This window comes from Castor canadensis, chromosome 11 (assembly GCF_047511655.1).
Source record: "Castor canadensis chromosome 11, mCasCan1.hap1v2, whole genome shotgun sequence".
NCBI lineage: Eukaryota > Metazoa > Chordata > Mammalia > Rodentia > Castoridae > Castor > Castor canadensis.
This window is the reverse complement of record NC_133396.1, coordinates 68,279,850-68,307,367: the sequence shown is the minus strand read 5'-3', so window position 1 is coordinate 68,307,367 and position 27,518 is coordinate 68,279,850. Positions and strand designations below refer to the sequence as shown.

The 27,518-nt window shown below is 41.1% G+C and overlaps 1 protein-coding gene across 2 annotated transcripts in view; it reads left to right on the top strand.

The window, feature by feature from the left end:
• Positions 1–1,797: 1,797 nt before the first annotated feature.
• Kmo (kynurenine 3-monooxygenase) overlaps positions 1,798–27,518 on the top strand; it is a 44,683-nt gene continuing 18,962 nt past the window's right edge. The window contains exons 1-8 of one of the 2 annotated variants that reach the window (XM_074047209.1): positions 1,887–1,944; positions 6,795–6,870; positions 12,465–12,534; positions 12,778–12,875; positions 13,801–13,890; positions 18,656–18,704; positions 21,315–21,402; positions 23,408–23,573. In XM_074047209.1, the coding sequence (XP_073903310.1) occupies positions 13,822–13,890; positions 18,656–18,704; positions 21,315–21,402; positions 23,408–23,573 (372 nt within the window). In that variant the 5' untranslated portion in view covers positions 1,887–1,944; positions 6,795–6,870; positions 12,465–12,534; positions 12,778–12,875; positions 13,801–13,821. Of the gene's footprint in view, positions 1,945–6,794; positions 6,871–12,464; positions 12,535–12,777; positions 12,876–13,800; positions 13,891–18,655; positions 18,705–21,314; positions 21,403–23,407; positions 23,574–27,518 lie in introns of both variants that reach the window. The other variant, XM_020174735.2, reaches the window with a different exon arrangement.

The window sequence follows — 27,518 nt, the reverse complement described above, 5'->3', positions numbered from 1 at the left end:
CTTCATTAATCATTAAAGGAGTTGACTAAACTAGAGACATGCGACAATAGATCTTAAGAAACTCGACACTGAGAAAAAGAAACAAGTTACAAAAAAAATTCCCAGTATGAGTTCATTTCTAGCAAAGTTCATACAAAGAGAAACAGAACTATTTTAGAGACGGTTGTATGGCAGTCCAATCTTAAGTAAAAACAAGGAAGTGACAAATTTGGAAAGGAGGTTGCCTCTAAAGGAAGCGTGATGCACAAGGGTCATGTACGTAGGCTTCTGTGGTTCTGGAGATGCTTCTTTCTGGACCTGAGTGTTAGGGTGCTTGCTTTGCAGGAAGTCATTATACTCTACATTTGTGTTTTACATATCTTACTCTTCTGTGCTGTAGTCCATAATTTTTAAATCATACGATTGTTTTACTAGTGGTATATTGTGACATTTAGAAAAGTTCTTACAATATATCAAAGTTGAATTCACTCCCTCCATCATTTTCCTTTATTCCCCTCCCCCCCATTCTTGGAACAGTTTCAACAGGTTTCATTTTTCCATTTTCGTACGTGAGTGCATAATATTTGCACCACATTCACCCTCCTACACCCTTCCCTTATATCCTCCTCCCTCCCACTGACACCAAACTCCAGACAGGACCTGTTTTATTAAAAAGCTTTTTAAAAGGTACAATTTTCTATTACATTTTAAAAGGAAGGAAGGAAGAGTAGGAGGCAGAGAGTGAGAGCAAGTAAGAAAGAACGATGAGAGGAAAGAAAAGGAGGAGCGGTGAGGAGGGAAGGAGGGGAGGGAGTGATACACAAACCCTGTAGAAAACTAGGGTGATCTCTCCACCAGAAGCACTGCCCCATGGTTGACTCTAGGCAAGAAAAATAGATTGCCGAAGAGAAAGAAATCAGAAGAATTATCTTTCACTGTATATCCTTTTTATATCTTGCTTTATATTTGAATTTCTGTGAATATATTACCTATTCAAAATAAATAAATAAAAATACCTAGCAAAAAGTTTTCTAACAAATCTAACCGTACTTATCCACCAGGGGTCACTATTGAATGATGTTTAATTCTAGTTCCTATCCAGAGAAAAACTGTTCTGAATTCTTTGTGTGCTTACCAGGAAGAGAAAAAGCATCTTCATCTCTGTTATTTTACTTTACACCAAATCATATTCCAGAAAATATTTCAACTCGCAGATATGCACAAAACCAAATAATACACATTTTAAATAAGGCAAGAAAGATAAAAGAGTGAATAGATGATATGAAGCCAGAAGTGACTGTACAGAGCCCAGCCAAGGTGAAATAATCACCTGGGTTAGATTCTCAATGTCTTAGACACTGGTGCTTAAAAGAATGAAGTATGGCCAGTGATGCAGTTAAAAATCTTGCTCAGGAGAACATTAATTAAGACATGGCAAAAGTTTTTCTCCAGTAAAGTCTTAAGAACCTTTTAGAAGAAAATCTTGGTTGGTCTTCATAACAAGAATAACCCACAGATAAGTAGCAAAATCACATCATGTTGGTGTCTGAGAGAAGTTTAAGATGCTTTGGACCTCAGACAGGGAAGTTTCATTCATGATTAGTCATGAGTAATAACTAGCATGCTATAGAAAAGAAGAAGAGCCAGAAGACTGTTTTTAAAAATCTGTGTCATACACGCAAGAGAATGGCTTCACTTGGCTGGAGTTTCCAAAATGTGGTTGTGGCAATGAGTTCTCTTTTTCTGATTGCACTTTGGACTTCGAATGAAGTTAACCCTGACTAAACATTGCTGTGGCTTACAGAGCCCCTCCCTAGGTTTGGGGCAGTATAAAGACAGAGAGAAACCGGTGTGGGGGAGAGAGTTCCCTCTGTGACAGCGGCAACAGTTGTCAAAAGCACTTGGGCAGTTATGGACTCCTCTGACATTGAAAGAAAAAGAGTCGTTGTCATCGGGGGTGGCTTGGTAAGAACCAATTCAGATTTTTATTACCATTGGTGGTATTCTATTATTACTACTCTTTTTTTTTGGCAATATGGGGGTTTGAACTCAAGATCTCACACTTGTGCTCTACCACTTGAGCCACTCACCAACTCTGTTTTGTGCTGGGTTTTTTTCAGGATAGGGTGTCTTGCACTGTTTCCCTAGGCTGGCTTGCTAGGCAAGGACTCTGGAGCCACTCTGCCTGCCCTTTTTTGAGTCGACTATCTTCTAGATAGGGTCTCTTGGACATTTGCCTGGGCTGGCCTTAAACTGTGATCCTCCTGATCTCTCCCTCCTGGGTAGCTAGGATTCATTTTCAGGCTTTTTACTCATGGGTGCATATTCATTCACTCATTTATTTACTCAACAGAATTTGTTGAGTATCTAACATTATATGAGGTTACCTTGATTCTAAATTCAAAATGCTAAGGACTGCTGTCATATGCTGTGTTGGTCACTGGATATGACACATTTTCTTTGCTTTATATCTGGCTTCTGTCTAATTCTTTCCTATGAAATTGTTGAACAAAATGTGAATTCATGTATTTGGCCAATTGTATTGAACACCTGTGATGTACCTAAATTTTTTTAGGTAGCAGGGAGACATGAGTGAGCATTCCTGGGAGGAGAAAGACAATGAAGAAGGAGACAAGATCATTTCAGTTAGGGATAAAGTCCATGGGAGAAATGCAGATGGGTGATGCAATAGAGGGTACCCCGTCTATCTTTAGAGTGTGGCCAAAGACAGCCTCTCTGAAGAGGGGCTGTGACCCACCAGACACTACATGTGGAACCAATCATGGAAGATCTAGGAAAAGAACATTTCAGGCAGAAGGAACAGCAAGAAGAGAAACCCTGGGACTATAATCAGGTGTACACGTTCAAGGAGCAGAAAGGAAGGCAAAAGTTAATGTAGCAGAGGAGTAGCTGACCGGGGAAGCTAGGTCAGCTCTTGTAGGATCTTAGAAGACCAGGCAGGAAGGTCAAATCATATTCAAAGCACAGTAGAAATCCATGGGAGGATTTTAAGTAAGAAATGTAACTGTGATCGTAAAAGATCCCTCATGCTGGGTGTGGTGGCCATGCTTATATTCCTAGTACTTGGGAGGTAGCGGCAGGATAATCATGAGTTCAAGGCCAACCTGGGCTACATAGTGAGGCCCCCATTTCAGCAAACAAACAAACAAACATACCTCAAGCTTTTCCACAGAGAATGACTGGGATAACTGTAGGAAGACGACATAGAGCAGTTAGGAGGCTGTTATATTAGCCCAAGACTTAGACTAGGGTGCAGTGGTAATGGTATTTAAAACTTCTCTTAGAAATCCAAAGGGAGATATCACACACGTAAGAGGATTTATGATTTTGGAAGGCACAAAACTGTGGGTATCACCCCTGGATTTCTCCCTGAGGAAACCTTGAACTCCTCATGGTAGAATCACTTCATCTGTGCACCTTGGAAGCTGCTCAGCTTTGACTTCTTGAAAGGCTTTGTCTCACAGCTACAGATGTTAGATTCTCTCACGGATTTCAGGCTCAAAAAGTGCTACGGATGCCAGATTGGCCCTTTTGTGTCTGCCCTGTCTCCTCAGCAGTTGTCCACCTCACCAACCATCTTCACTGGGCTTAGAATTTAGAAAGCAGTGCTGGACAGCTAGGAGATGGGACCAGGTGGGTCTGCAGCACGGCCCACACTCTGGAAAGCTTACTCTGTGGCCAGCTTCTTCATCTTAGCCTGGAACTGGATCCCTGAGCCTTTTCTCTCCACAGTTCTGCTTCTTTTTAATTCTTCCTCATTCACAGATCTCCACATTCGTTCTCGACCTAGCCCTTCCTAAACGCAAAAAATCTAATGTCAGTTGGACATCTTCCCTTTCCCCAAAGTAAACATCCTCAACACATGTCAATAGGGAAGTGTCTTATAATCTTGGATCTACACAAGTATGTAGTTTGGTTCAAATACTTTTTTTTGTAAATATCAATGATACATGCCATGTAAAGGACTTACTGTTAGCCTTCATTGATAATTTTTACTTTGTTAATACTAAAATCTCTATTCACCTTTTTCTGATCTTTGGCCCTCAGTTTTGCCCTAGCTATAGCCTTCTAAAAACAGAAGTAGAATGGATGTTTTTGTGGTTGTGGAAGTTATTCTTCCTTTGTTCAATGTCAAGAGACCTATTTTTATCTTTCTACTAGCCTCTTTCAATCTCTTTTGTATTTGAGCTCTACTTCCTCTTATCAGACACGCTTTCTTGTAGCTGTCATGCTAGCTATATATATATTTTTTTTTCCCTAACAGTCTTGTGCCTCAGAGTCCGTCCTCTTGCCTACATATGGAAAACTCATCCCTCAGACTTTATTTGCTACCTGATGAGTAGTGTCTGAGATGAACTATCAGTTCACACAGCCAAAGCTGTGTTAATTTCCTACAAAGACTGTGTCTCCTGCTCCTCCTCCTCCTCCTTCTCCCTCTCTTCTTTCTCCTCCTTCTTCTCCTTCTCCTCCCCTTCCTCTTCTCCTTCCTTTCCCCAATTTGACCATCCTTCCCCCAATACTCTCAGATTTTTTGTCTGTCTATCCATACTCACTTATTCTGCATCCATTCCTCTGTCTATCTACTCAGAGAGAAAAGAGAACTCGCACACACTGTTGATGGCAATCTTAAATTAGTACTTTTCCTCCTGAAAGCTATTTTATGATATAAAGATGGGTAGTCTTTAAAATATAGGCTATTTTACACAGCAGTATCAGCTTCCTCTCCCTTGAAGTCAGCCTGTGTGTGACATCACATTGAAAGAAACTGTTGTCTTTCCACAGAAGAGCGAGTAAAAGTGGTTAGAGTCTTTAAGGTGGTTTCTTTAGAATACCAAATCTGGCAACTATTCAAAATTCACAACAAAACCTCCTAAAAATAATCTTGCTCCACTTGCTTTGACGCTTTTGTGGCTGTGCAGTTATCTTATAAACCAAACAAAGGAAGGTGAAGTTGACTGCTCCTGTACTCTGGGCTGGTTAAATTTCCTCCCCACTCACTTCGCTCTTCTTTATCCCTTCTCTCTGATTTCTCATTCCTCTGCTGTTCTAACTCCATTCCTCCATAGTAACAAAGCCCAGGAGCCAGTGGGGCTAGGAGAAAGCTGGGGGACTCTCAGGGGTCTTTGGTCCCTTTCATGCAGACTTGCCCTCTGCAGAACCACACCATTACTGGACTTTTAGGGAAAAAAATGTGTGCCACATAAATGTTTGTACATCTAAAAATTAAAGCAACATGGAGACCTATATGTAAGTGTACTGCATACAACGAACTATAGCACAATTATTAAATATTTTTATCAAAGGCATTTTCTGTCATGAAAATATTTCCACACTGTACTATTTGTCTCTTGAAAGAAATAATGAAAGAAAGCCTGCTATCATTTTTAAAAGAAATATCATGTACTTTATATAAAGACATTCATACTAGTTATTCCTAGTGGTAAGATTCTTTTTTCATGTTTATGTGTATGTTCTAATTTTTTTATTAGAAGCCTCAGTTTCTTACTATGTAGCAGGTGTTGGGGTTTGTACCAGAAACAGAAAGTTTGATACAAATATCATTCCTCTCAGAGAATTTACAGCCTGCTGGAAAAGTTAGGTTGGAATAATTGTGAGAGATGTGAAAGCATATGTATGCAAATATGTATCTGTGGATTTCCAGAAGAAAAGGCAATTAAGTATTTCAGAGGAGTAGAGGTATCAGAAAAACTGCTCTGAGAATATGAACTTGGAGGAGGATAAACATTTCACAAATCCAAAGACAGGGAAAGATAGCTTGAGTAGAGGAACACTATATTCAAGCACAGAGGTAGAAAAGTGCGTGGCATAGCTGAGAAATAGGCAGGAATTCCGGTAACATTACAGATAGTTCATGAGAATAATGAAGAATGAGCTGGAGAGACAGGCTCAGCCACACGGAAGAATCTGTTACATCATGTTTAGAATTTGGGACTTTGTCCTGCGGATATATGAGGTGCCAATAAAGGATGAACATACAGTGCCCAATTTCTGTTTTAGAAGGTGACTAGTGGGGTATGGCTTGATTAGATAGAGAGTGAGGGAAGAAAGGTTTATGAGAAATGCTCAGGAGTGCAGGTAAAAGATAGAAGAGGAGCCAGGGAAGGTAAGTGGTGTGGGTTGGAGGAAATTGTTTGGAAAGAGATTCAAGAGAATCAATAGGCCTTGTTGCCTAGAGAACTGTAGATTTTACATAGAGTAGAATGATAAATTTTATCCAGCTATGCTGGTGGGGGAATTCATGATGGAATTTTCCAAGATACAGAATTCAGAAGGAGGAGGAAGTTTAGGAATTTCAAATAAAGGAGAGGGTAGAGGTGAATTTTAGGTATGCTGAGATGGGGGTGCCTGAAATGCACACAAGTAGACAGATTCCACAATCAAAGAAGGAGTCAGGAGAAAGATCTTGGCTAGAGAAAAAGTCACAAGCAAGTGTTCCTAAGAGTCCCCAAAGAAAGCAGCTAGTGAATTCACCCTGTCATAGTCAGAGGAGGGAACATCAGGATCACTGCTCGGCTTTTGAGGCTAAGTGCAGATGATGTCGTGCTTTAGAGAGCTCAGGGTAAGGCTTCACTGGCATGTCACCTGCAGTTCCATCAGGTGTAATAGCTAACAAAGTAGGAAGCCACTTGTTGAATGGTTAATTTTTTATTAGTGTAAGTCAGCATACCTTCTCCCTAAAAGACACTGTGTGCTTTATTATCAGGTAGAGTTAATCTGATTCTTCTTATCATATTGATATGTCAAAAAATTAAATTCTGGTTTTTTTGATACAGGGTCTCATTGTATAGCCCAGGCTGTCCTCAAATTTGCAATCCTCCTGCCTCAGCTTCCTAAGTGGTGGGATTACAGGTGGGTGTCACCACATCTGACTCAAAGATCAAGTTCTTGAGGGATCAAATTGTATAGTTCTATAAATAAATACAGATTCAGGGAAATATAAGCAAGTTTTAAAAAAAGTATATTTAATAACAAACTCAGAAACATGTATGATGTTTCATTAAGTCAAAAGTAGTTCAACACGTGTTTAATATTACATTAGCAGATTAATTTAAAACATATTACATAAATATACATAAATGTATGAACTTTTGTAATCTTGATCCTCTTCCTTTTAGGGTTAGCATTTATAAATTAAAAGGCTTGGGCCAGCTTTCTGTCACTATAACAAATACCTGGTACTAATAAGCTTATAAAAAGAAAAGGTTTATTTTGGCTCTTGGTTTTGGAGATATTGTCCATGATCAGTTGATCTTGTTGCTTTTGGGCCTGTGATGAGGCAGCACACCATGCAGGAAGTACGTGGCAGAGAAAAACCACTTGTCTCATGGTAGTGAGGAGGTGAAAAGAGGGAGAAGAAAAGGATGGGGTCTCCAGACCTCCTTTGTGGGAACTCCCCCAATGATTTATAGACCTCCCACTAGTCCCCATCTCTTAAATATTCCACCACCTCCCATCACACTCCCAAACTGGGAATGAAGGCTTAACCTATTGGCCTTTGGAGACATTAAGATCCAAGCCAGAGCAAACAATTTTATCATGGTCATTGAGTAGTTGAACAATCACAGCTAGAGGGTCACCTGGGAGCCACCAGAAAAGCACACCAGCTAAACACATGTGTTAAGCATGCCCTGGCATTTATACAAAATATGTTTGGAAATAATGTTCCTAATTGGCAAATGGAGCATCCCAATATGGACCAAGGTGGGTCAAAACACAGGATCTGCAGTGAGGGGAGTAGGAGGAGACAAAAAGAAAGAGGACAGAGGGGAAGGGGTAAACTAAGTCCATAGCTATATAACAAAGGAGTGTCCTTGGAGCCTAGCTTTTACACAGACATGCGAGGCCCCCTGTTAAGAGAACTTTTAGTGTACAGGTATTGTGTGATCAAAGGTTCACTGCTGAAGACTTTTGGTGCTGTGAACCAAATGTAGGACTTTTATAATTGTTCACGTCCTTAGTGGAAACTGCTTTGTGAAATCTGCTGTATTGCTTGCAGGTGTCTGATCCTGCCTATTTCTTCTCTCCTCTCATCACCCTCCTTCCCTGTTTATGGTCAGGAACCCAGCTGTACCTCAACCAGGAGTTTCTGGTGGGCTTCAAATGGCTGACATACCACATTTCTATTTCCATTTCTACCTTTTTGCCTTCTTAGTTGTCTTGCCAGTCTAACCACTACACGTGTCATTGACAGTTATTCCCAGTTAAGTGCTTTTTACAGAAAGTGAGAAGGGGAAATAAACACACAGAATAGCAGTTACCATCACCTTTGACACACTATTATGGTCTTGGAGAAGACACTTTTTTTGAGACAGGGTCTCACTATGTAACCAAGTCTGGCCTGGAAGTTGCTGTATAAACAGGCTGGCTGAGAACTTGCAATCTTACCTCAGCTTCCTGATTGTGCAACCACTCCATGCTAAGACACTTTTATTTACTATTTTGCTTATTTATTTATTAATAATGACAAGCACATGTGAACCCATTACTCAACACAAGAATGAATATATTCCAGTGACTTCTGTCAACCTCTATGCTTCTGCCTCATCTGTTAGAAGCATTGTTCTAAATATTATTTATCATTCTTTTGCCTCTTAATCTATATATTTATCATATACACAATCATAAAAGCATACATCAATAATGCATATATTCTAGCTGGGTGCTGGTGGCTCATGCCTATAATCCAGGCTACTCAGGAGGCAGAGATCTGGAAGACAGCGGTTTGAAGCCAGCCCAGGCAAAAAGTTTGCAAGAGCCTATCTTGAAAAATCTCCATCTGAAAAAAGAGCTGATGGAGTGACTCAAAGTGTAGGCCCTGAGTTCAAATCCCAGTACCTCAAAAATGCATATATTCTAAAAATTGCATATATGACTATGCATATGGCTCATTTTTATTGTTTTTTGTAAGATTGTCATGAGAATGAAATCACCTGAGACTTACTCTTTTCACTTGTAGTATTGCTGATCTATTCATATTATTGCATTTCATTTTGTGAATATGCCATCATTTCTTTGTCCATTGTCAGTACAAGCACATGAAAGCCTAGCAAGGCTGAGTCAGAAGGCTGACATGATTAGATTTGTATAGTAAAATATGGAGAAAACCTGAGGGCTTTGATGATGTCATTATTGTCCAGAGAGGATTTATGTTTGCTTCTGTTGGGTGTCCATGGTTACCAGCAATCTCAGATGAATAATCAGATCAAGACTAGGAGATGATTTCCAGACAAGCTTTGGTCCTTTTGACTGTTGGTTTCTTTCCAGTTTGCCCCACTCCAAGCTGTGCCACCTTCCAGTCTTTATCCAAATCAGGAGACGGGGTGTGGCTCATCAGAACCTGCCCTCCCGAACAGAAATTGGGGGATTGGGTGTTCCAAACTTCAATTTTGTCCTTCTACTTACAGGACTCTCAAAAATTGTGCTGGAATTCTCAGTAGAGATTCCTCTAGGAGTGACTGCAAATGCCAGGTTCATGTCGCTGAGTTCCTTTTCCTCTCAGCAGAGGTGTTGTGCAAGGAACTTATTACATCACCACCCCAAATGGCTGCTCGTAGAGAATAAGCTTGCAAGAGGCCAAATGAATCTGATGGGATGGACAGAAAACTTGGTATCGGTCAAGCATCATGATGATGAACACTAGGAACAGAATGGCAACACAGAAAGGGATGAGTAGGTGGACAGGATTATGGGGTAGAAGTGATAGGGCTTGGACTGGAGGTGAGCATGGGGAGAGACAGGTGCCAGGGACCACTCCCAGCGTTCTAGTTTGAGCAGCTGGATGGATGAGATGTTCACTGGCATAAAATGTTCACTGGTAGAAAATTAATGAGGCAGGAGGCTAGGATCATAAGCTTTCGTATGGATATGCTGATTTGGAGGTAATTTGAGATATATAAGCAACTACATTAATTAAATATGACATGCATTTGCTGAAAAGGAGATCTGGATCAAGCACATAAATTTATATCACCATGGCTATCGCAGATAGACTAGGAGGATGATTTGACAAACTCCAACATTTGGTTGTCTTTCCTTGTAAAGGTAAAAGAGAGAAAGAGGGAATGGTCAGAAAAATGCATTAAGAAAACCAGAAAGTAAAGGAAAGTTAACATTCTAAGATGAAAGGTTTAGTTAACGGTATTGAATACTATTAAAAAACTCAGTTGTGGCCAGGTGCCTGTGGCTCATGCCTGTAATCATAGCTATTTAGGAGGCAGAGATCAGGAGCATCGTGGTTCAAAGTCAGCCTGGGCAAATAGTTTGAGAGACCCTATCTTGATAATATCCATCACAAAAAGGGCTGGCAGAGTGACTCAAGGTGTAGGCCCTGAGTTCAAGCCCCAGTACTGAAGCAAAAACAAACACACAAACAAAAAACAACCTTCAGGTGTGATAATTGAATACAGACGACCTTACTAAATTCAAGTTGCTAACGATGGGGCAGTAAAGAAGCCACTGCATCCTCTACAGCACTCTCAGGAGGACAAACGTATAAAGCTTTGAGAAGACAGTTGACAGAAAAATTCTGTCAGAATAGGGAAAGATTTCTTAAACAAGACACCAAGTGCATTAACAATGAAATAGAAGATGGATGGATACGACTAGATTAAAGCAAGGAGCTTCCCACTTTCCAAACATACTGTAGACTTTAAAAAGCAAGGTATAGAATGGAGGAAGATATTTGCAGCATTTTAAAATGACAAGAATCCTGTACTCAGAATCAGGAACAACTTAAAAAATCAGTAGAAGAACAACAGAAAACCCAATAGAAAACCCGCAAAAGGCTTAAACAGACACTGTGTGAAGGACAAGATGGAAATGGCCAATGGATGTGTGGGAAAGTGCTCAACACTTTAAGTAAGCAGGGATTACTTAAATTGAAAATTAAGAAGGCTCTCTTTTCCACCTTTCCTGCAGTATTTTTTCTTTTTAAGCAAAATTTTATTAAGTATTCAAGGAATCATTTCACTTATGTAGGAAGAAGTAGACAACATTTCACCATCCTAACATCCTAAATGGATCAGGAAGGTACAAAAAAAAGCTAATTTTTGGCCTCAGCTATGAAGACACATACCTAAATTGGTTACTGTAAGTATCTACTAAAATAATAATAGAAATGAACCTGGATGAGACCTTACTTAAAGTTGTCCAGTGTCCAGTTTGAGTCAACTATCATGCTATGAGGAAATATGGGCTCAGTTTTACATTTGCCTGATATATTTACCCAGAATATTTAGAAATCAGGGAACACCAAGTATTGTCAAAGACAAACCATCAGAAGCTATGGTGGGAAAAAGCCTTAGCACAAATTTTAAGGCTGTTTGCCTATAATACAGTTAAAAGTCCATAAACCTTAAAGAAAAACCACCACATATGTGTGGGATCACAGGCAAGAGATGTGCTGAAACTTTGTTAAATCATATTACCAGAAAAGAACATGAATGTCCTTGACAGCAGGATCGATTGTCTGTGAGACTTCACAAAAACTTGCATAGTAGAGAAGCAGATGATACCAAGTTCACATGGGATCACACAAATGAACCTCATAAACACAAGACCCAATAATTTAATAGTAATTCACCATTAGCATTTCTTTAGAAGAATTAGAAAGTCTTTTAATTTGATTCGGAATGCAATAATTGTTCAAGTACAATGGTAGCTTGTCCTGTACTAGGATTTAAGGAAGTGTATATAACATTGAGCTGTTATCAACATACTGCTGTGTTAAAGAGGCAAGATGAAAAAAATAGAATGTAACTCTAATTATATGGCTCAAAAATGGGCAAAATTGAACTATATTGCTTAGGGACATATACCTAAGTAGCAAAACTATAAAGAAGCAAGGATGGGTTAACAAAAACATCAGAATACTTACAAATAAAGACAGACTTATCTAAAGGCTGGAAAATAAACATCAGAATAATGTTTGTCTCTAGGTATGAGGCTACAATGATTAGGTGAAATTGGGGGGATATTGTAGGAGTCTGGGAATATTCTATTTTTTGATGTGTTAGTTATAAGGGCTGTAAGGTTATAAAGTTTTGTTTTCTAATTATTCTATAAACAGTACACATGTTTTGGTTGGGATTTTTTTTTTTTTGCAGTACTAAGGTTTGAACTTAGGGCCTCACACTTGCTAGGCAAGTGAGCCCCATCCCAGCCCCGCTACACATGTTCTATGTTTTTCCTGTATGAAAGTTGTGTCTTACTATAAAAAGCAAGAAAAAAAGAAAGACAAATAAAACAAAAAACTACTCCTAAAATTATGCCACTTAATCTTTAATTAACCTTACTACTTTTGCCTTTTATTCCTCACTTGTGACTGTGAAAAGTCACTGTATCAAACAAGCCTAGTAAATTGTATCCACACACATTGTTTCATTTTGCCAACAAAAATTCCACATATGAATGGAAGATCTGAACAAAATTATTTTGCTTCCTAGGTTGGAGCATTAAATGCATGCTTCTTGGCAAGGAGAAATTTCCAAGTGGATGTATATGAAGCCAGGGAAGGTGAGTCTACAGTGAAAAATGTGAGAGGTGATTCTGATTCGTCCACCTCTGTTTCTCTTTAGACTTTCTGAATAAAAAATTAAAATAAGAACTGTGAGGATTGTTAAGAGCCCCAGTGATCTAAATTTAATTTAATGATTAATTTGATTCAGAATGCAATAATTATTCAAGTGTAGTGAAATGCTCCTACTGTCTAGGATTTAAGGAGGTGTACATAACACAGAGTCACTTCCAATGTTGTAGATATCCGGCTGGCTACATCTGCACGTGGGAGAAGCATTAACCTGGCTCTTTCTTATAGAGGACGACAAGCCTTGAAAGCCATTGGCCTGGAAGATCAGGTACCTTGTCAGTACATTTTCCTTAGAAAAAATAATACCTGATAGTTTTCAACAATTTAATGGTCTTGATTTTATCCTGGTTTGAAGTAACATTGAATGCCAAGTTCTGCTGAATGAAAGAAAACTCATGCTACAAAGGTTTTCAAGGTTCCAGATTTGACAAGAGGCTGAACATTTGGCACCTGAGGCACCCAGGGGACTTGGGGTGACAGGGGGACACCACAACTCCACCTGATGATTCCTTTTGACACTGGGTTCTCACAGGATGGCGGATCCCTGCCTAAGTAGAGAGGGAGTTGAGATGCATCCAGGTGAGAGCAGGCAGGTGAACTCCATTTTCTTTTATTACATAGGGCCATAATCTCTCATACACAGCATTGTAGTCTAAAATAGAAGGCTTTTGAATCAAACCCCACTTCTCTCTCTTCTCTCTCTCTCTCTGAATTGAACCAAGGGCCCCTTGCATGCTAGGCAACTGCTCCACCACTAAGCTGTAACTCCAGCACCACAGTGTGTCCTTGATAGCATAAGTAAACACAAGTGCATTCCCACAACTGTTTTCCAAACAGCAGCAGTCTTAAGTAAGAAGAGATTTGCAATAAAGTTTAGGAGTCCTGAGGTTTCTCCTCATGCAGCTCATTGTCATCCTCATGAGAAAATCTCTTAGCCTCTCTGACAATGAGTCGCTTCCCAAAACCTATGATAAACTTTCAGTCACTTCTAAGATCTAAGGCAAAAACATACTGCTATATTCAGGAGCATTGCTTTGACTAAATGGGTTTTCAACACACTGACCTTCCACTGTCCTTCATAATTTAAAAAAGTTTGAGGGAAGTAATTTAAAAATCATGTTTTCAATTCATCTATCTTACTTTCATGAGGCCATGTTACAGTAATGGCAATAATTATTTCTGGTTCTTTTCAGATTGTATCTCAAGGTATTCCTATGAGAGGAAGAATGATTCATAATCTTTCAGGAAAGAAGTCCGTCCTTCCCTATGGGACAAACTCTCAGGTGGGTTTACCTGGAGATACTGGTTTGTGAGTTAATTATAAAGTCTGGAATTCACTGCTTGTTTCTTGATACCTTCCTTCCTGTCTAACCCCACCTTGGACATTGCCTGCCCCAATCTAAACCCTAGAAGCATATATGCTGATTATCAAGTTAATCCACAGGACATGCTCAAAACAGTCCAGCCCATACTTTATGTTACAAAGACAGAGCTATTACTACCGCTCTATTGTTAGGCCATTCCTAGCTCTGTGCTCTGCTCCTGGCTGGCTGCCTGGGATGCTCCTTGCCTCCCATCTCCTTTTCAGTTAGAGAAAATGAGCACATTGTGTCATGTATGGTGTACAGGAACAACTCTGGAGGGCTTTATGCTGCTGTTGCCTTTCTCTAACTAACCTCTTGCCCCAAATTTGCTTATAATAGAATGTAGAGAAGGAACTAGAAATGCTTTCAGTGCTCTATAATTTCTAAAACAACAGAGGCTACATGGTAATATAGAGTTTATGAAAGAAAATCAATTACCCTGCTTTGTGTTTTTGAAATCTCTCACACAGTAGCACACATAATTGGAGAAAATATGTATCTTCGTAATTATGCTTTCTGAGTTTGTTTCCTTGAGAGAGAGCAAAGGCACCAAACATCCACCAACAAGAGAAAAATTCCAACTTGCATTATTTTTACCCAACCATGCCTTAGCAAGCATGGAGCCCGAGTAAGGTTCGTGTCCTTCTGATCAGGACTTCTCAGACTCCTCTGGTTATAGTACAGAGTCTGTTTCTGCAGAGCTGGTCAGGGGCTGAGGCTTTGATTTCCCATAAGCTCCCAGGTGGTGGCCAAGTTGCTGGTCTGTGGACCATACTTTAAGTAGCAAGAGGTAAAGCATGTATCTCCTGAGAAAAAGATCTTGTTGTGTAGTGTGACGATCCCCAGCGTTTACATTCAATAAGTAGGGGCTTTGGAATGGGGCAAGAGCCAAAATTTTCTATTAACAGCTTTTAAAAAATAGTAAACTGCCTATTTTGGCATTATGAGAACATAGGTACAGTCTTAACATATGTGTCTGGCCAGGGAAGGATGGGAAGAAAGTCTACACAGCTATCTGTAGTGAGATAAACATTGTCAACTAGTCGACATATCCTGCTTTAGTAGCCTCAGATTGATCTGGGTGCTGTGGAAGACACAAGAGTTGTCTCTCCTTAACAGGCAAGTAAGATTTCTACATGCAAATCAAGTATAAGCCGTGTGTACTGCATGTGCTATCCCAGTGAACAGTAATTGTCCTGCGTGCCACAGGCTGCATTGCTTACTGAGCAAACAGAGGGGAGCCTGGACCTGGGACCTGGTGGAGACAGAGGGACAGTCACAAGTTCACGAGGAAGAGATTGCTGCTGAGTGAGTTCAGGGAGCTTGAAAGTAGGGTGAAGACCTGAAATGCTAAGTGGTTCAGAGAGGGAGAAGAATTTGAATTTTCAAGAAGACAGCAGAGAGAAAGTGAGATTTGAGATATTTTGTTGAAATCTCAAATCAGCAGCAAAATAGACCTCCTGATCAAATGGGAAGCCACCTCTGGAGGAGAGCTGGGAGAGACCTCATTTCTAAGACATTCACAAGGAGAGGACTTGTAAATACCCTCGAGCACAGCAGAGACTTTACATTCAGTGACTCCAGCCACCTGCTTCGTAGATAAGGAAACAGGCAGCGGACCTGCATGTTGAGCACTGGGAGAGAAATAAATGGGGTGAGGAAGGATCCTCTCTTGTATTGGCGGGGAATGTGCAGAGGAGGGTCAAGCCAGTCACCTCCAACCCTCTCCAGAGTCCCAGCCAAGCCAATCAAGTGTCAGGGGAGAGGAGAGAGAGAGAGAGAAAGGGAGAGAGAGAGAGAGAAAGAGAGAAAGGGAGAGAGAGAGAGAGAGAGGCAGTTCCCATTTCTGAGCCTTCCTGGCATTACAAAAGGGAGTTACTGGCTCCTCACCCACCATTCCTGCTATTGCTCAATTCTTAGCCCTTGCTAGGCAGATGCCCTACCTTTTTTTGCTTCAGTTATTTTTCAGATAGGATTTCCTGTTTTTTACCTGGCAGTCTTGGACCTATGGAGTTGGGCCTACCGGCAAGTGCTTGTCACTCCAGGTCCTCTTTCTCAATTCTTAAGAACTGAGTTAATATTAAAGTTACAGCCACCTCTCGTTTCTCAGTTTTTACATCATTACATTTATATTTCAGTCAAACTTGACAACCTCCTTGCCCTTTAAGTGATACATAAAGTTGCTGTCAGTGGCTCAGTTTCACAGCTTGTCAAAGTACAAAGGTATGCCTACAGTCCCCAGACCCTACCTTCTCCGGCCTCCTCTGCACCTTGGCACCTGATGCCCTCTCACCTGGTGAATGGCTGGGTTCCATGATGATCCAGATCTGAAAGATCTTCATGATGAAGATCATCCCTTGCTTCATCGACCTCCAAAGGCTCAGCTGAAGCTCTGCAGCCATGCAGGAACCTTGTTGCACAGGACAGGCAAACAGTTTAGAAATCCCCCATGGTCAACATGTGACATCCAGAATCCTTTTGGTCACTTTTCTGGCTTTCCCTCCTTGTTTTTTCTTGGCACTCCACCTGATACCTGTCTGGGTAGATGCTGTCTCCTTCCCACACCACCCTGGGAACTGTCAAGTCCTCTGACTCTCAGAGCTTCCCGCTGGCCCTCCTCAGTGCCTAAACTCCAGATGAAGAGGCAGCCCCTTCTAGGAAGCCTTCTCCTTCCAGGGCATTGGGGAGAAAGAAAGTAAACCCTTCCCCTAATATATCTCAAATTGTCAGCGTTACAACCATTGTTGTACAAATCTCTAAAAGGATATGATCTCACCTCTTGTTTTGTTATTTTGTACCTTTTGGGTTAAAAGTGCCACTTTATACCTTTGACTTGTTTATTCTTATCTATTCTTCACAAGACTAGCCTCTAGAACAGGGATTGGGGAAGTGCGACTTGGCAGGAGGGATGACAACTCCTGAAGTAGACTGGAGAAGAACATTCTGGTGTTCCTGCAGGACTGATGTGTCTGTCGGTTCCCAGATGACAAATGTCAACCAAGCCTGATAAATAACCCGGAAAGAATATGTTCTTCACTTTAATGTAATGTTTCCTAGCACTGTTTAGTTTTCTTGCAGTGCCGGGGATGGAGCCCAGCGCCTTGCACATGCTAAGCAAATGTTCTTCACCTGAGCTACACCCCAGCCCTGGCTGATGTACTTTGAGCAGGAAGTTTGGTTTCCACTGAAACACAGTGATTGATAACACAGAAGACTGCAAACAGTGCTATGAGGTTCAGAGTGAAGAGTTTCCTTCTCTGTTAATTTTATTTTACAGCAAAGACAGGAAGCTTCTCTTTGGCCATTGCCACTTCAGTATGACCAAGTTGTTTTTATACCAAGTTTAGATTTAGCTGTTAAGGTAAAATTTCTACTTTGTGATAAGATGAAGAGTCATAAATTAGCATGTTTGTGTTAAAAAATATTGTGATGAGTCAGGTGAGGTGGTACATGCCTGTAATCCTAGCATTTGGGGAGGGGGTGAACTTGTTCAAAATACACTGTACACTTGTATGAAATCACCACAGTGACCCCCCCCATAATATTAATGTATACTAATTCAACAGATATTAAAGCTATTTTTTTAAAAATCTTAGCACTTGAGAGGCCGAAACAGGCAGATTTTTAGTTTGAGGCCAGGCTGGGCTACATAGCAAGACTCTGTCTCAAAAAGTCAAAAAAAAAAAGTGAGTTCCATAATTTGGAACAATAAATTCAACATGAATTGCAAGACTATGTTGTTACTTTCCTGGGGCCCTGGGTAGGCTCTTTTTCTACAAAGCAGTAAATACTAAAAATTAGATTTTATGTATTTATTGGTACAAGATGAATATAAACAATCCAGGATTTACTACATATCCATTTTATTGTACTTACTTTTTTCTTTCTGATTTTAAAATAAACTAAAATTAAAATATTCTCATGCACTCCTTAAGTATTGTGGATCCTAGGCACTGTGTCCACCTTGCCTCATAGGATGGTTGGCACAGCTGAATTGTCCTATAAAGTCAGAAACAACCAACATATATCCCAGCGAGAGTCAGTCCTACTCCTCCCAACCGCCCCCACCACAACCAGCACACACGCGCACACACACACACACGTGACATGGAAATGAGGCCTTCAGGGTTGCCTTTTTGGGAAATAGTACATTTATTCCAGTGATGCTGTCATTACTGAAATGCACTGTAACAACATCTACATTTAGAGACCTAAGACAAAAATATGGCATTTATGATTTGTTATTAAAACCAAACTATCTTAATGAATATTTTAGCTACAAGAGAAGGTTTTAGTTTTTATAGTATCAAACTTTGAAAAAACCTAAGTTGAAAATTTGGATATTGTTTTTTGTTTGTGTTCTTTTGCTTGTGTTTTGGTTTGGTTTTGCCTTGTTGAGACAGACTCTCACTGCATAGCCCCAGGCTGGCCTGGAACTCACTATATTTAGCACAGGATGGCCTGGAATTTGGGATCCTCCTTTCTCAACCTCCTAAATGCTGGGATTAAAGGCATAAACCATCTTGCCTAGCAAAATTTAGGCCTTGTATTAATGTATTTGGTTGAAGTGCTTTAAGACCATGTAGCTAAAACTATTCTTCTAAATAATAAAGATAACTTGTTGCTTAGTAACTTAGAGTTTGTCCGTTTTCCAGAAACAATGTCTGCTCTGTTTTTCTTGCAGTATATTCTTTCTATAAGCAGAAAAAACTTAAACAAGGATCTACTGACTGGTAAGTCCAGTGCCTTTATTCACCAGTTTGATTAAAACGCATGAACTCGCTTGTCTTGTGAGTTATTGGGATGCATCCAGTACTCCTTTTTGTGGGTTTTTGTACATTACAAAGCCCTTAAGAATCCAAGGTATCTTTTTTATCCATCAATTATCTAAATGAAAACCACCTGTTCATCTTGTGCTGGAGACCTGTCATCTCGCAGGCACTGGAATTCATGGGTGCTCACTCTCAGGCAAAGAACTCACAGTCTCAGGCACAACAGAGATGGAGAGACAACCTGCAAAGTCATGAGTAGATGTGCATTTCAGGAAGATGAGAAGCAGCAGTGTGGAGGCTGAGAGAGGGTTGCGACCTTGAGAGCGTTGCAGGGTCACTGGGACTCTGGCTAACACGACAGTAACATAATTGGAGGAGAGAGTGTAGATTCATGATATTTGTAGGAGACCAAATAAGTAGGAGTAGAAGAGGTTAAGAAAGAGGACATTGTAAAGTTTGCATTGAGCGACTAAAAAGGCCTTGCAGTTAATGGAAAAGTCCCTAGACTGTAAATCACTCTTGTAGTCACAGCCCTCTAGCCTTTCAATCTTTACTAAGTTTAATCCTAGATCATACTAGTTCCTTCTCTTCAGTCTTTCAACTAAAGAGATTCATCGCCAGCAAAGTAATTATACTCTCTTTTCTTTTTACTTATTTATTTAAGTGACCCTGGAGTTTGAACTCAGGACCTTAAGATTCTACCACTTGAGTCACTGCTCCAGCCCTCGTCCTCTTATCCTTTAGACCTACTCCTCCTGATGTAGTTGAGCAGCCTCTGACCCTTGGAGAGCAGAGGTTCGATGTGATCTCTCCTTGTTTCTCCCCAGTCCCCACACAAAATGAGATGGCCACGTGTCCGTTATAGTGGATGGAGTTGAACAAATGGGATTGAACTGGGAGAGGGTGTGTGGTGGAGAAGTCACTCCAGCTGTTTTTCCAAAGACTTATGAGGGAGCTTAGAGTTCTTCTTTGCTCCATCTCTTTAGCTATATTTGGAAGACTGTTTTGGATAGGTTACAGGGAGATAGGGTCAGTTTCCTAAGTGTATTCATGTTGAAAGCAAATAGACCACAAGACAGTTTTTAGAAAAGCAGTATAGCAGACCTAAGACATCCTCCTTGAAGCATCCTCTGAATTTACTAAGACAGAAATAACAGTAAGCATTCACTGAAGTGTAGTCCCTGGGATAAGTGGTGGGTATGCGTTGATGTGTACAATTCTCTCAACAGCTGTTGGGCAAGAAGAGGATGAAAGGGAGGCTTAGAGTTCCTAGGTCCCACTGTTAATATGTGTCAGAATCTGGATTTGAACTTGAGTCCATGCTTTTAACAACTCCGTTTCTGCTTCCAATGTTATATATGAAACATCTTCTAGTATAACAAAGGTACACACTGGTGTACAGATGCTTTTCTTTAAGATTGTGCTGTACAACATGCAGTTCATAAAGTGTTAATGTTAATAAAATTGGCACAACTCTCTTGGCCAACCTTTGTCTGGCATATAAACTTCAGATTCTTGTAAGGTATCAACTGTATAAGCACCCATTTCACATAGTCAACCAATTACAAATGCTCCTTTCTTTCTACCTCATCTCCCTTCTAAAAACACTGTAAGCAGCTCAGATCCCTGTGTTAGCATTTCACTAGGATTGGGTCACTGGTCACTCTTCTATGCAGTGTTAATAATTGTTAAACAAATCAGGGTAGAAAGGTAACATGTGGTTAGGTAAGTTGGATAAATCCTGAATAAAACCGGTTTCAGCAGTCTTTTCCCCCAGAACCTCTTTACTCTCCGAGTCAGCAGCCTGGAATCTTCAAGCTGTTCTGTCCAGACTGGGGCCATGAATGCAGCCACAGGTGTAATTTTTAACTTTATATTAACCATGTAAAAAAAAAAACAGGAGTGGTGAATTATAATAAAACATATGAATCTAATATATCAAAATATTGGCATTTCAAGAAAGTTATTCATGAACTGTTTTCATTCTAGTGTATCCAAGACCAGTGCTCTGTGAAGAACTCTTTGGGATTTAATATTATCTGCTTATATAAACAATTAAATGAGAAGCAACTGTTGAAATATGATATATCTGTTTATTCTAGAGTACTAGCAATTACAGGAATGTAAGAGTTTGCAGGATGCAATCAGTTGGGGTGTTTTTTTTTTGGCAGCACTGGGGTTTGAACTCAGGGCCTCACACTTGCTAGGCAGGCACTCTACCAGTTGAGCCGCTCCGCCAGCCTCAGTTGGGTATTTAAAAATGAAGGCACCCATTTTTATTAATCTGTTTTACTAAAAATTATACTATGCCAAACAGTTGCCAAATTACCATTTTAACAAATTCATTTTGCATTGTTAAGAATAAATCTCTGACCAGGCTTGGTGACACACACCTTTAATCCCACCATTCAAGAGGTGGAGATAAGATTATGAGTTCAAGGTCATCCTGGGATATATAGCAAGACCTATCTCAAAAACTAAGTAATTAATTAATAGCTATCATAACTGTCCCACTTGATTAAATGAAACAAGAATTGAAATGCCATTGTTTCTTTCTCTCTGTTTCCCCAGCGGTTGAGACATACCCCAATGCGAAGGTGCACTTTGGCCAGAGGCTGGTGAAATGTAACCCCGAGGAAGGAAGGATCACCGTGGTTGGGTAATCCTGGCTCAGAGGGAAGGCCTGGAGTGGAGCACTCTACTGTAAACTTTGTTTTTTGGCTCTTTTGAAAAAGTTAAATGATTATTGAAATGGAAATTCAAACAGTCTTTAGAGCCAAGAAATTTTAGGTGGAGGCTGGGCGCAATGGCTGATTATCTGTAATACCAGCTACCTGGGAGGTGGAGATCTCAGTAAGAGGCCAGTAGAAGCAGAAACGTAGCGAGACTCCATTCCAACAAATAAGCCTGGTGGGGTGGTTATGTCTGTAATTCCAGCTACCTGAGAGGCATTGGTAGCAGGACCACAGTCTGAGGCTGGCCCCAGCAAAAATGGGAGCCTATCTGAAAAATAACTATAGTAAAAAGGAGCTGAAGTAAAGTGCCTACCTAGCAACCACAAGGCCCTAAGTTCAAGCCCCAGTACCAAGGAAAGAAAGAAAGAGAGAGAAGAGAGAGAAAGAGAAAGAAAGAAAGAAAAGAAAGGAAGAAAGAAAAAATAAGCCCTGGGCACCTTCTGAATACTACCTTCTGCCAGTGACTTCTTCATTTTCATGCTCTGATGACCACACTCGCCTCCCTGGAAACAGGCAGCCACCACTACCCTGAATCTCCTGTTCCCTTTCTCTGTCATTCTTCCAAGTGTTCTTGGCCAGTTCCATGTCCTCTAAGTTCCAGGCCACATAGCCCACTCAGGGTACGTCATGGGTGCCCAGCCATGGATTCTACAACTTCTTGCAAATTCTTATCTCTAAATGAACCTCTCTAGTCCAGGCTTTTCTCTCCATTCTCCTTATGGAAGTCCTAAGAAAATCAGTAAATGTTAAATTCGCCATCATGGGCACAGCTTGCATCATCTCAAATTTGTGGGAAGCCTTGAACAGCTGACTATCCCAAAACATCCCACCCTGACTCCTGGGTCCCCTTTCCAGGTACTGAGAAGCCTTCTTGGGGTTTCTTTTCCTGCTTCTCCAGAGGTCTGGAAGCTCTCCCAGGCTGTCTGCCTCCCTCCCTGCTGGTTGCAGTGGCTGTCTTCCCTCTTGCTGCTGCACCACCGTGCCTGGCTCCTTCATGTCCCCTTCATGTCCCCTCCCTCTGCACTCTGCCTCACTTCTCACTGTCAAGGGAGTTTTCTTAAATTGTCACCTTGCATGCATCATCCTTCTGGCAGAGAAGATTCATTTCTAGTTTTTGTCAGATAATGTGTTAGACCTTTCACTTCATATCTAAGAGTCTCTTCCCCTCCCTCCTTCTACACATCACACAGCTACCCCTTCGTGCCTATGGCTTTGTCGTCCCTGGATTCAACCAACCTCAGCTCTAAACTATTATACGAAACTGCATTTTCAAAACTCCAGAATAAAAATGGCATCTGTCATAAACATGTATGGACTCTCTCCTGTCACTGTTTTCTAACAATACAGTACAGCAACTTTCAGGCCCACATTTACCGTGCACTAGGTATTATACGTACCTCAAGATGATTTTAAAGTATACAGAAGTTATATGCAAATACTGTGCCACTTATAAAAAGAAACTGAGTGCTTCCAGACTGGTGTCCTGGAACTGGGTCCTGGGATGATCTTAAGCTTATCTTCTGATGTCCTTTGCTGAAGTCAACCTCAATGATCCTGGGAGACGCTGCCCCCACCTGTGCTGTGCCCACGCATCTGTTGGTACTTGTGTAAGGTGTGGGCACATCACTCATCCACACACTCCAGCCCCTTCCCTTTCTCAGGGTCCTTGTCCTCTGTGCAGAAGCACAGGTCTTTGTCACCTCCTGTGGCCTGGCATGTCTTTGTTATCAGCACAGTTGTGTACTGTTCTCTTTCTCATGAGCAAAACCCTGAGTGTCCCAGTGTTTTCATCTCACTTTTAAATCTATGGACTCAAATGTGGAAGAGTAAGGTGTCTGAGTTCCCCAGAGGGAATTGCTTTTCACAGCCACGTGGCAGGGCAGCAGCATTTTCACTACATTTTTTGGGATGTTTCCTTCTATTTTTCAGATCCAACAAAATTCCCAAAGATGTCACTTGTGACCTCATTATAGGGTGCGACGGGGCGCACTCAGCTGTTAGAACACACCTCATGAAGAAACCGCGCTTTGATTACAGTCAGCGGTACATTCCTCATGGGTACATGGAGCTGACGATCCCACCCAGGAACGGGGCTGTAAGTCCTTTCCCTTCTAGGCATAGACACACATGGCACAGCAGAGCTTCTCCCTGACTCCGCTTGACCAGTTTTGAGGTCTGCCACAGAGTTTTATGATTCATAGTAAGTTACCTGAAAGGTATCTTTTTATTGCTGTCAGTGTATCATTCTCACTACCTTTGGCTATGCTTTCTTCAGGGAGTGGGAGGAAGGAGTGGTGTTTCAGCGCCCTACTGGAACACACAGGGGAATCGTGGTACATAAAGACGTCATTCCCTATGTTCTCTTGGCAGAAAAAAACAGATTGGGAATCAATTCTTCAGTATACTGACAATTCAGAATTCTTTTAACTTTGTTTTGTTTTGTGCAGTCTCACTGTGTAGCCCAGGTTGTCCTCAAACTCATGATTTTCCTGCCTTAGCCCCCCAAGTGCTGAGATTACAGGTGTGAACCACCATGCCTGGATCAAGAAAGCAGAGTTTTTATAACCATGATTAAGTCAAATAATAGTTATATAGTAAACCAAATGAAATGTCTAACCTGTTGTTGCAAAGGGATTTCCACCGTGTTTTGTCATTCTCTGGTCCCACTGCTATATGCGATATGTGACACCAGAAGCAAAAAAGTAGTGTGCAAATTTTTACGTAATAATATTTTATAATAAATCTTTTTTATTTTCTTTTTTTGGTCAATACTGGGATTTAAACTCAGGGCTTCACACTTGCTAGGCAGGCACTCTATCACTTAAGCCACTCCTCCAACCATTTTTTTCTCTGGTTATTTTGGAGATAGGGTGTTGATTTTTTGCCTGGGACAACCTGGACCAAGATCCTCTTATTCATACTTGCTGCTGTGACTGGGGTGATAGTCACATGCCACCACACCAGCCATTGGTTGGTCTCAAAAAGTTTTCTTTTTTTGCCTGGCTGGCCTGGCCTCAAACCAAGATCCTTCCAATTTCAGTCTCCCAAGAAGGTGATTACAGACTTGAGCCACTGTGCCCTGCTTATCACTTTATTTTAAAAATAAACTGACAACCTTATTTTTTGCTTTGTCATAATCAAATAAACATAGGAAATTTTTAGGGAAAATGAAAAAGATAACAAAAGCAATAAGAATTTGACTTATAGTAAGAATAAATAGATAACAATTAAATGCTTCATTTGCATCTAAAAGTTCCATTATAAAGGTTTAAACTGGTTTAATGGATCCTAGTGAAGTGCAGGAGTCTAGAAAATAGCTAGAGAACTTGAAATAGGGTGTCACATCGCAACACATGGGGTGTATTCCTAATTGTTGTTAGCAATAGGGACAACGAAGTCTGTTCAGTGACTGATTCCTGCTGACAGAGGGCGATGAAGGGGCCGGCGACATCAGGGCTGACCATGAGAGGGGTTACCAAGGGGACCGTGATCATAGATTGTTTTCATCTCCATCAGGGGCATCTTTAGTTTGATAGATTCTAGGTGAGAAGAAACAAACTTGATAAGTAAGTTTAAAATGCAAGGCCCAAACACAAGTAAAAGAATAATGGCAACTATAGGCCCCAGAAAGGGTAGGAACCAAGTCCTGGAGGGAAGTTAGGATTTTATTTGGTCCCATACCTGTGTGGAAACCTGAGTTTGGGGGACTGTTCTCAGAGAATGTAATCCACATGTTCCTCTACAATGCCTGAAGTGTTTATATAAGCACAACAAGAGGTATTGGTGATGGCACATATCCCCCCTTGTTTGGTCAAAAGAAAATCTAGGGCCAGGCGGTGGTCCATGACCACACAGGGAAGGAATGACAAAGACCTCTGTATGTCCTTAATGGCAAGGTCTCCCTGGTCTGAGGTGTCCTCTACCACTTTGGTTAGGTTTTTTGCAGTTACATGATTGGCAATCACCCCATAGCTGATTTCAGCTAGGGCTGTAATTAATGCAGTTATCCCTAAAACTATTAAAGTAACCTCTCTTTTATCTCTATGGGAAACTGTTCCTGTTAATTGGGAACAAAAAGAAATATGTTCAGGACTGGGTATCAGTTGGGCAATTTCCTTGAGTATGGTTTGGGTGTAGGCATGGCAGTCCCTATACCAGGTCCTTTTTCCATACCTCCCTACAAAGAGATATCCTTCCTCAAGGCATAAAATACCTTGGGTGTTAGCCTGGGCCTGGGAGGGGTCTCCTGGAAACAAATAGTCAGAGACATTCAGGCTGCTGGTGAAAGATGGAGGCACAAGGGGTGGAAAGGTAGAGTTATACAGTTTTCCTAATCCTGTCATATATTTTGTTAAAATATATTTGTGATGGCCAGTAATCAGTACACAAAAAGAGTTTTTACCAGTGAGGTTTGAGGACTTGGTCGGCTTAGAGGTGAGGCTCCCTTTACAAGCATTAGCCCTAAGCATATCGGACCCATAAAAATAGGGCTCTTAGAGTTGTTCATACAGCACCAGCCAGTTGTCAGATGATAGTCCTCCTTCAGGGTGGCGAAGTCAAATATGTCTATTCTTTGAGATGTAGGCCCTAGGCCCTCTATTGGCGAATGACAAAGTGATGTATAGCTGTCTGGGACAGAAATGTTAAACATCCAAAATTTTGCTAAGAAATGAACCCAAGCCAAGAGTAAGACATAGTAGGCTGGTTCTTCCATGGGACCCCTGTAAGAGGAACCATGGCATAGGAGAAATTGTCTGTACTGAATATTAATGAAGGGAAGGGACCCTGAGTGAAATTTAATAGGACCCATGTCGGCAGGTGAGTGGCTGTTGGTCTCTCATAGCAAATCCAGGAGTCCTTTAGTGAAGATTTTGGAAGGGCAAATGCTTGAGAGAGGTTTAAAATTCTATTGGTCTTCCATGAAGGGCTGTAGCTCTTCCCATATACGGGTGCTAGTGTACCCAGAAAACCAAGCCCCATAGCAATAAAATTAGCAAATGAAAGGAACGTGCTGATGCTGCCTTTTGAGTTCTAGTCCAATTAGAAGGAGCTGTAAGGCTGGTCCTGTTCCCAAAGTAATTGCAAGCAGAATGAATAGATTGATTAGGAGGTATTGATAAAGGAGGCTCATGAAGGTGACTTAGCTGTATCTGTAGGCGTCTTCTTTTTGAACAGCAGTTTTAATCCATCCAAAGATTCACATAGAAGGAAGCAGGCTCCAATTCTGGATCTGGAGGTGGAGATGTGATGTTCACAGAGGAATTCTAGTCCTTGACTCTTGAGTGATGGGTCTAGGAATCCAGGCCAGCCACTCGCACTGCCGTCAGAATAGAAAGAATAACCAGATATGGCCCCTCCCAGAGCGGGGTGTTTAAGTCACGGTTGGATTTGGAGACTTTATTAGGACTAGGTCACTAGGGCAAAAGAGAGGGGGTCCCTTTATATTCTCCCTGGGGGTGGCTTGTTTGGTCTTCAAGAGTGTTTGTTGGAATTTAGCAAGTTGAGTGATATGGGAAATTAAATAAGCTGTCTTTTGATCAAGAAGGAGGTCATTGATTAGGAAGGGACTGCCATATAGAGATTCGAAAGGGGTCTGTCCCCGCATGCCTGGAGTGTTTCTGAGCCTGATGAGACTAGTAGGGAGGAGCTTGGTCCAGGGGGAGTGGATTTCTTGGGCCAATTTAGCCAGGTGTCTTTTTAAAAGTTCATTTGTTTTTTCTACCTTTCCAGATGATTGGGGACACCAGGCACAGTGGAGATGGTATTCTAAGCCTAGTGCCCTAGAGAGTCCCTGAGTTACTTCTGCCTTAAATGCAGGCCCATTATCACTTTGAAGGCTTTTGGGGAGACCAAAGTGAGGGATTATTTCTGTGATTAGAACTCAGACCACCTCCTTGGCACTTTCTGTACTGCAAGAAAAAGCCTCCACCCACCCAGTGAACATGTCCACCAATACTGATATATGGATAAAGTCTAATTGCCAGTCTTCCCTGGGGTAGGACCTTGCCTCTGTGCCCTGGCACTTGGAGTCTTTTATTAT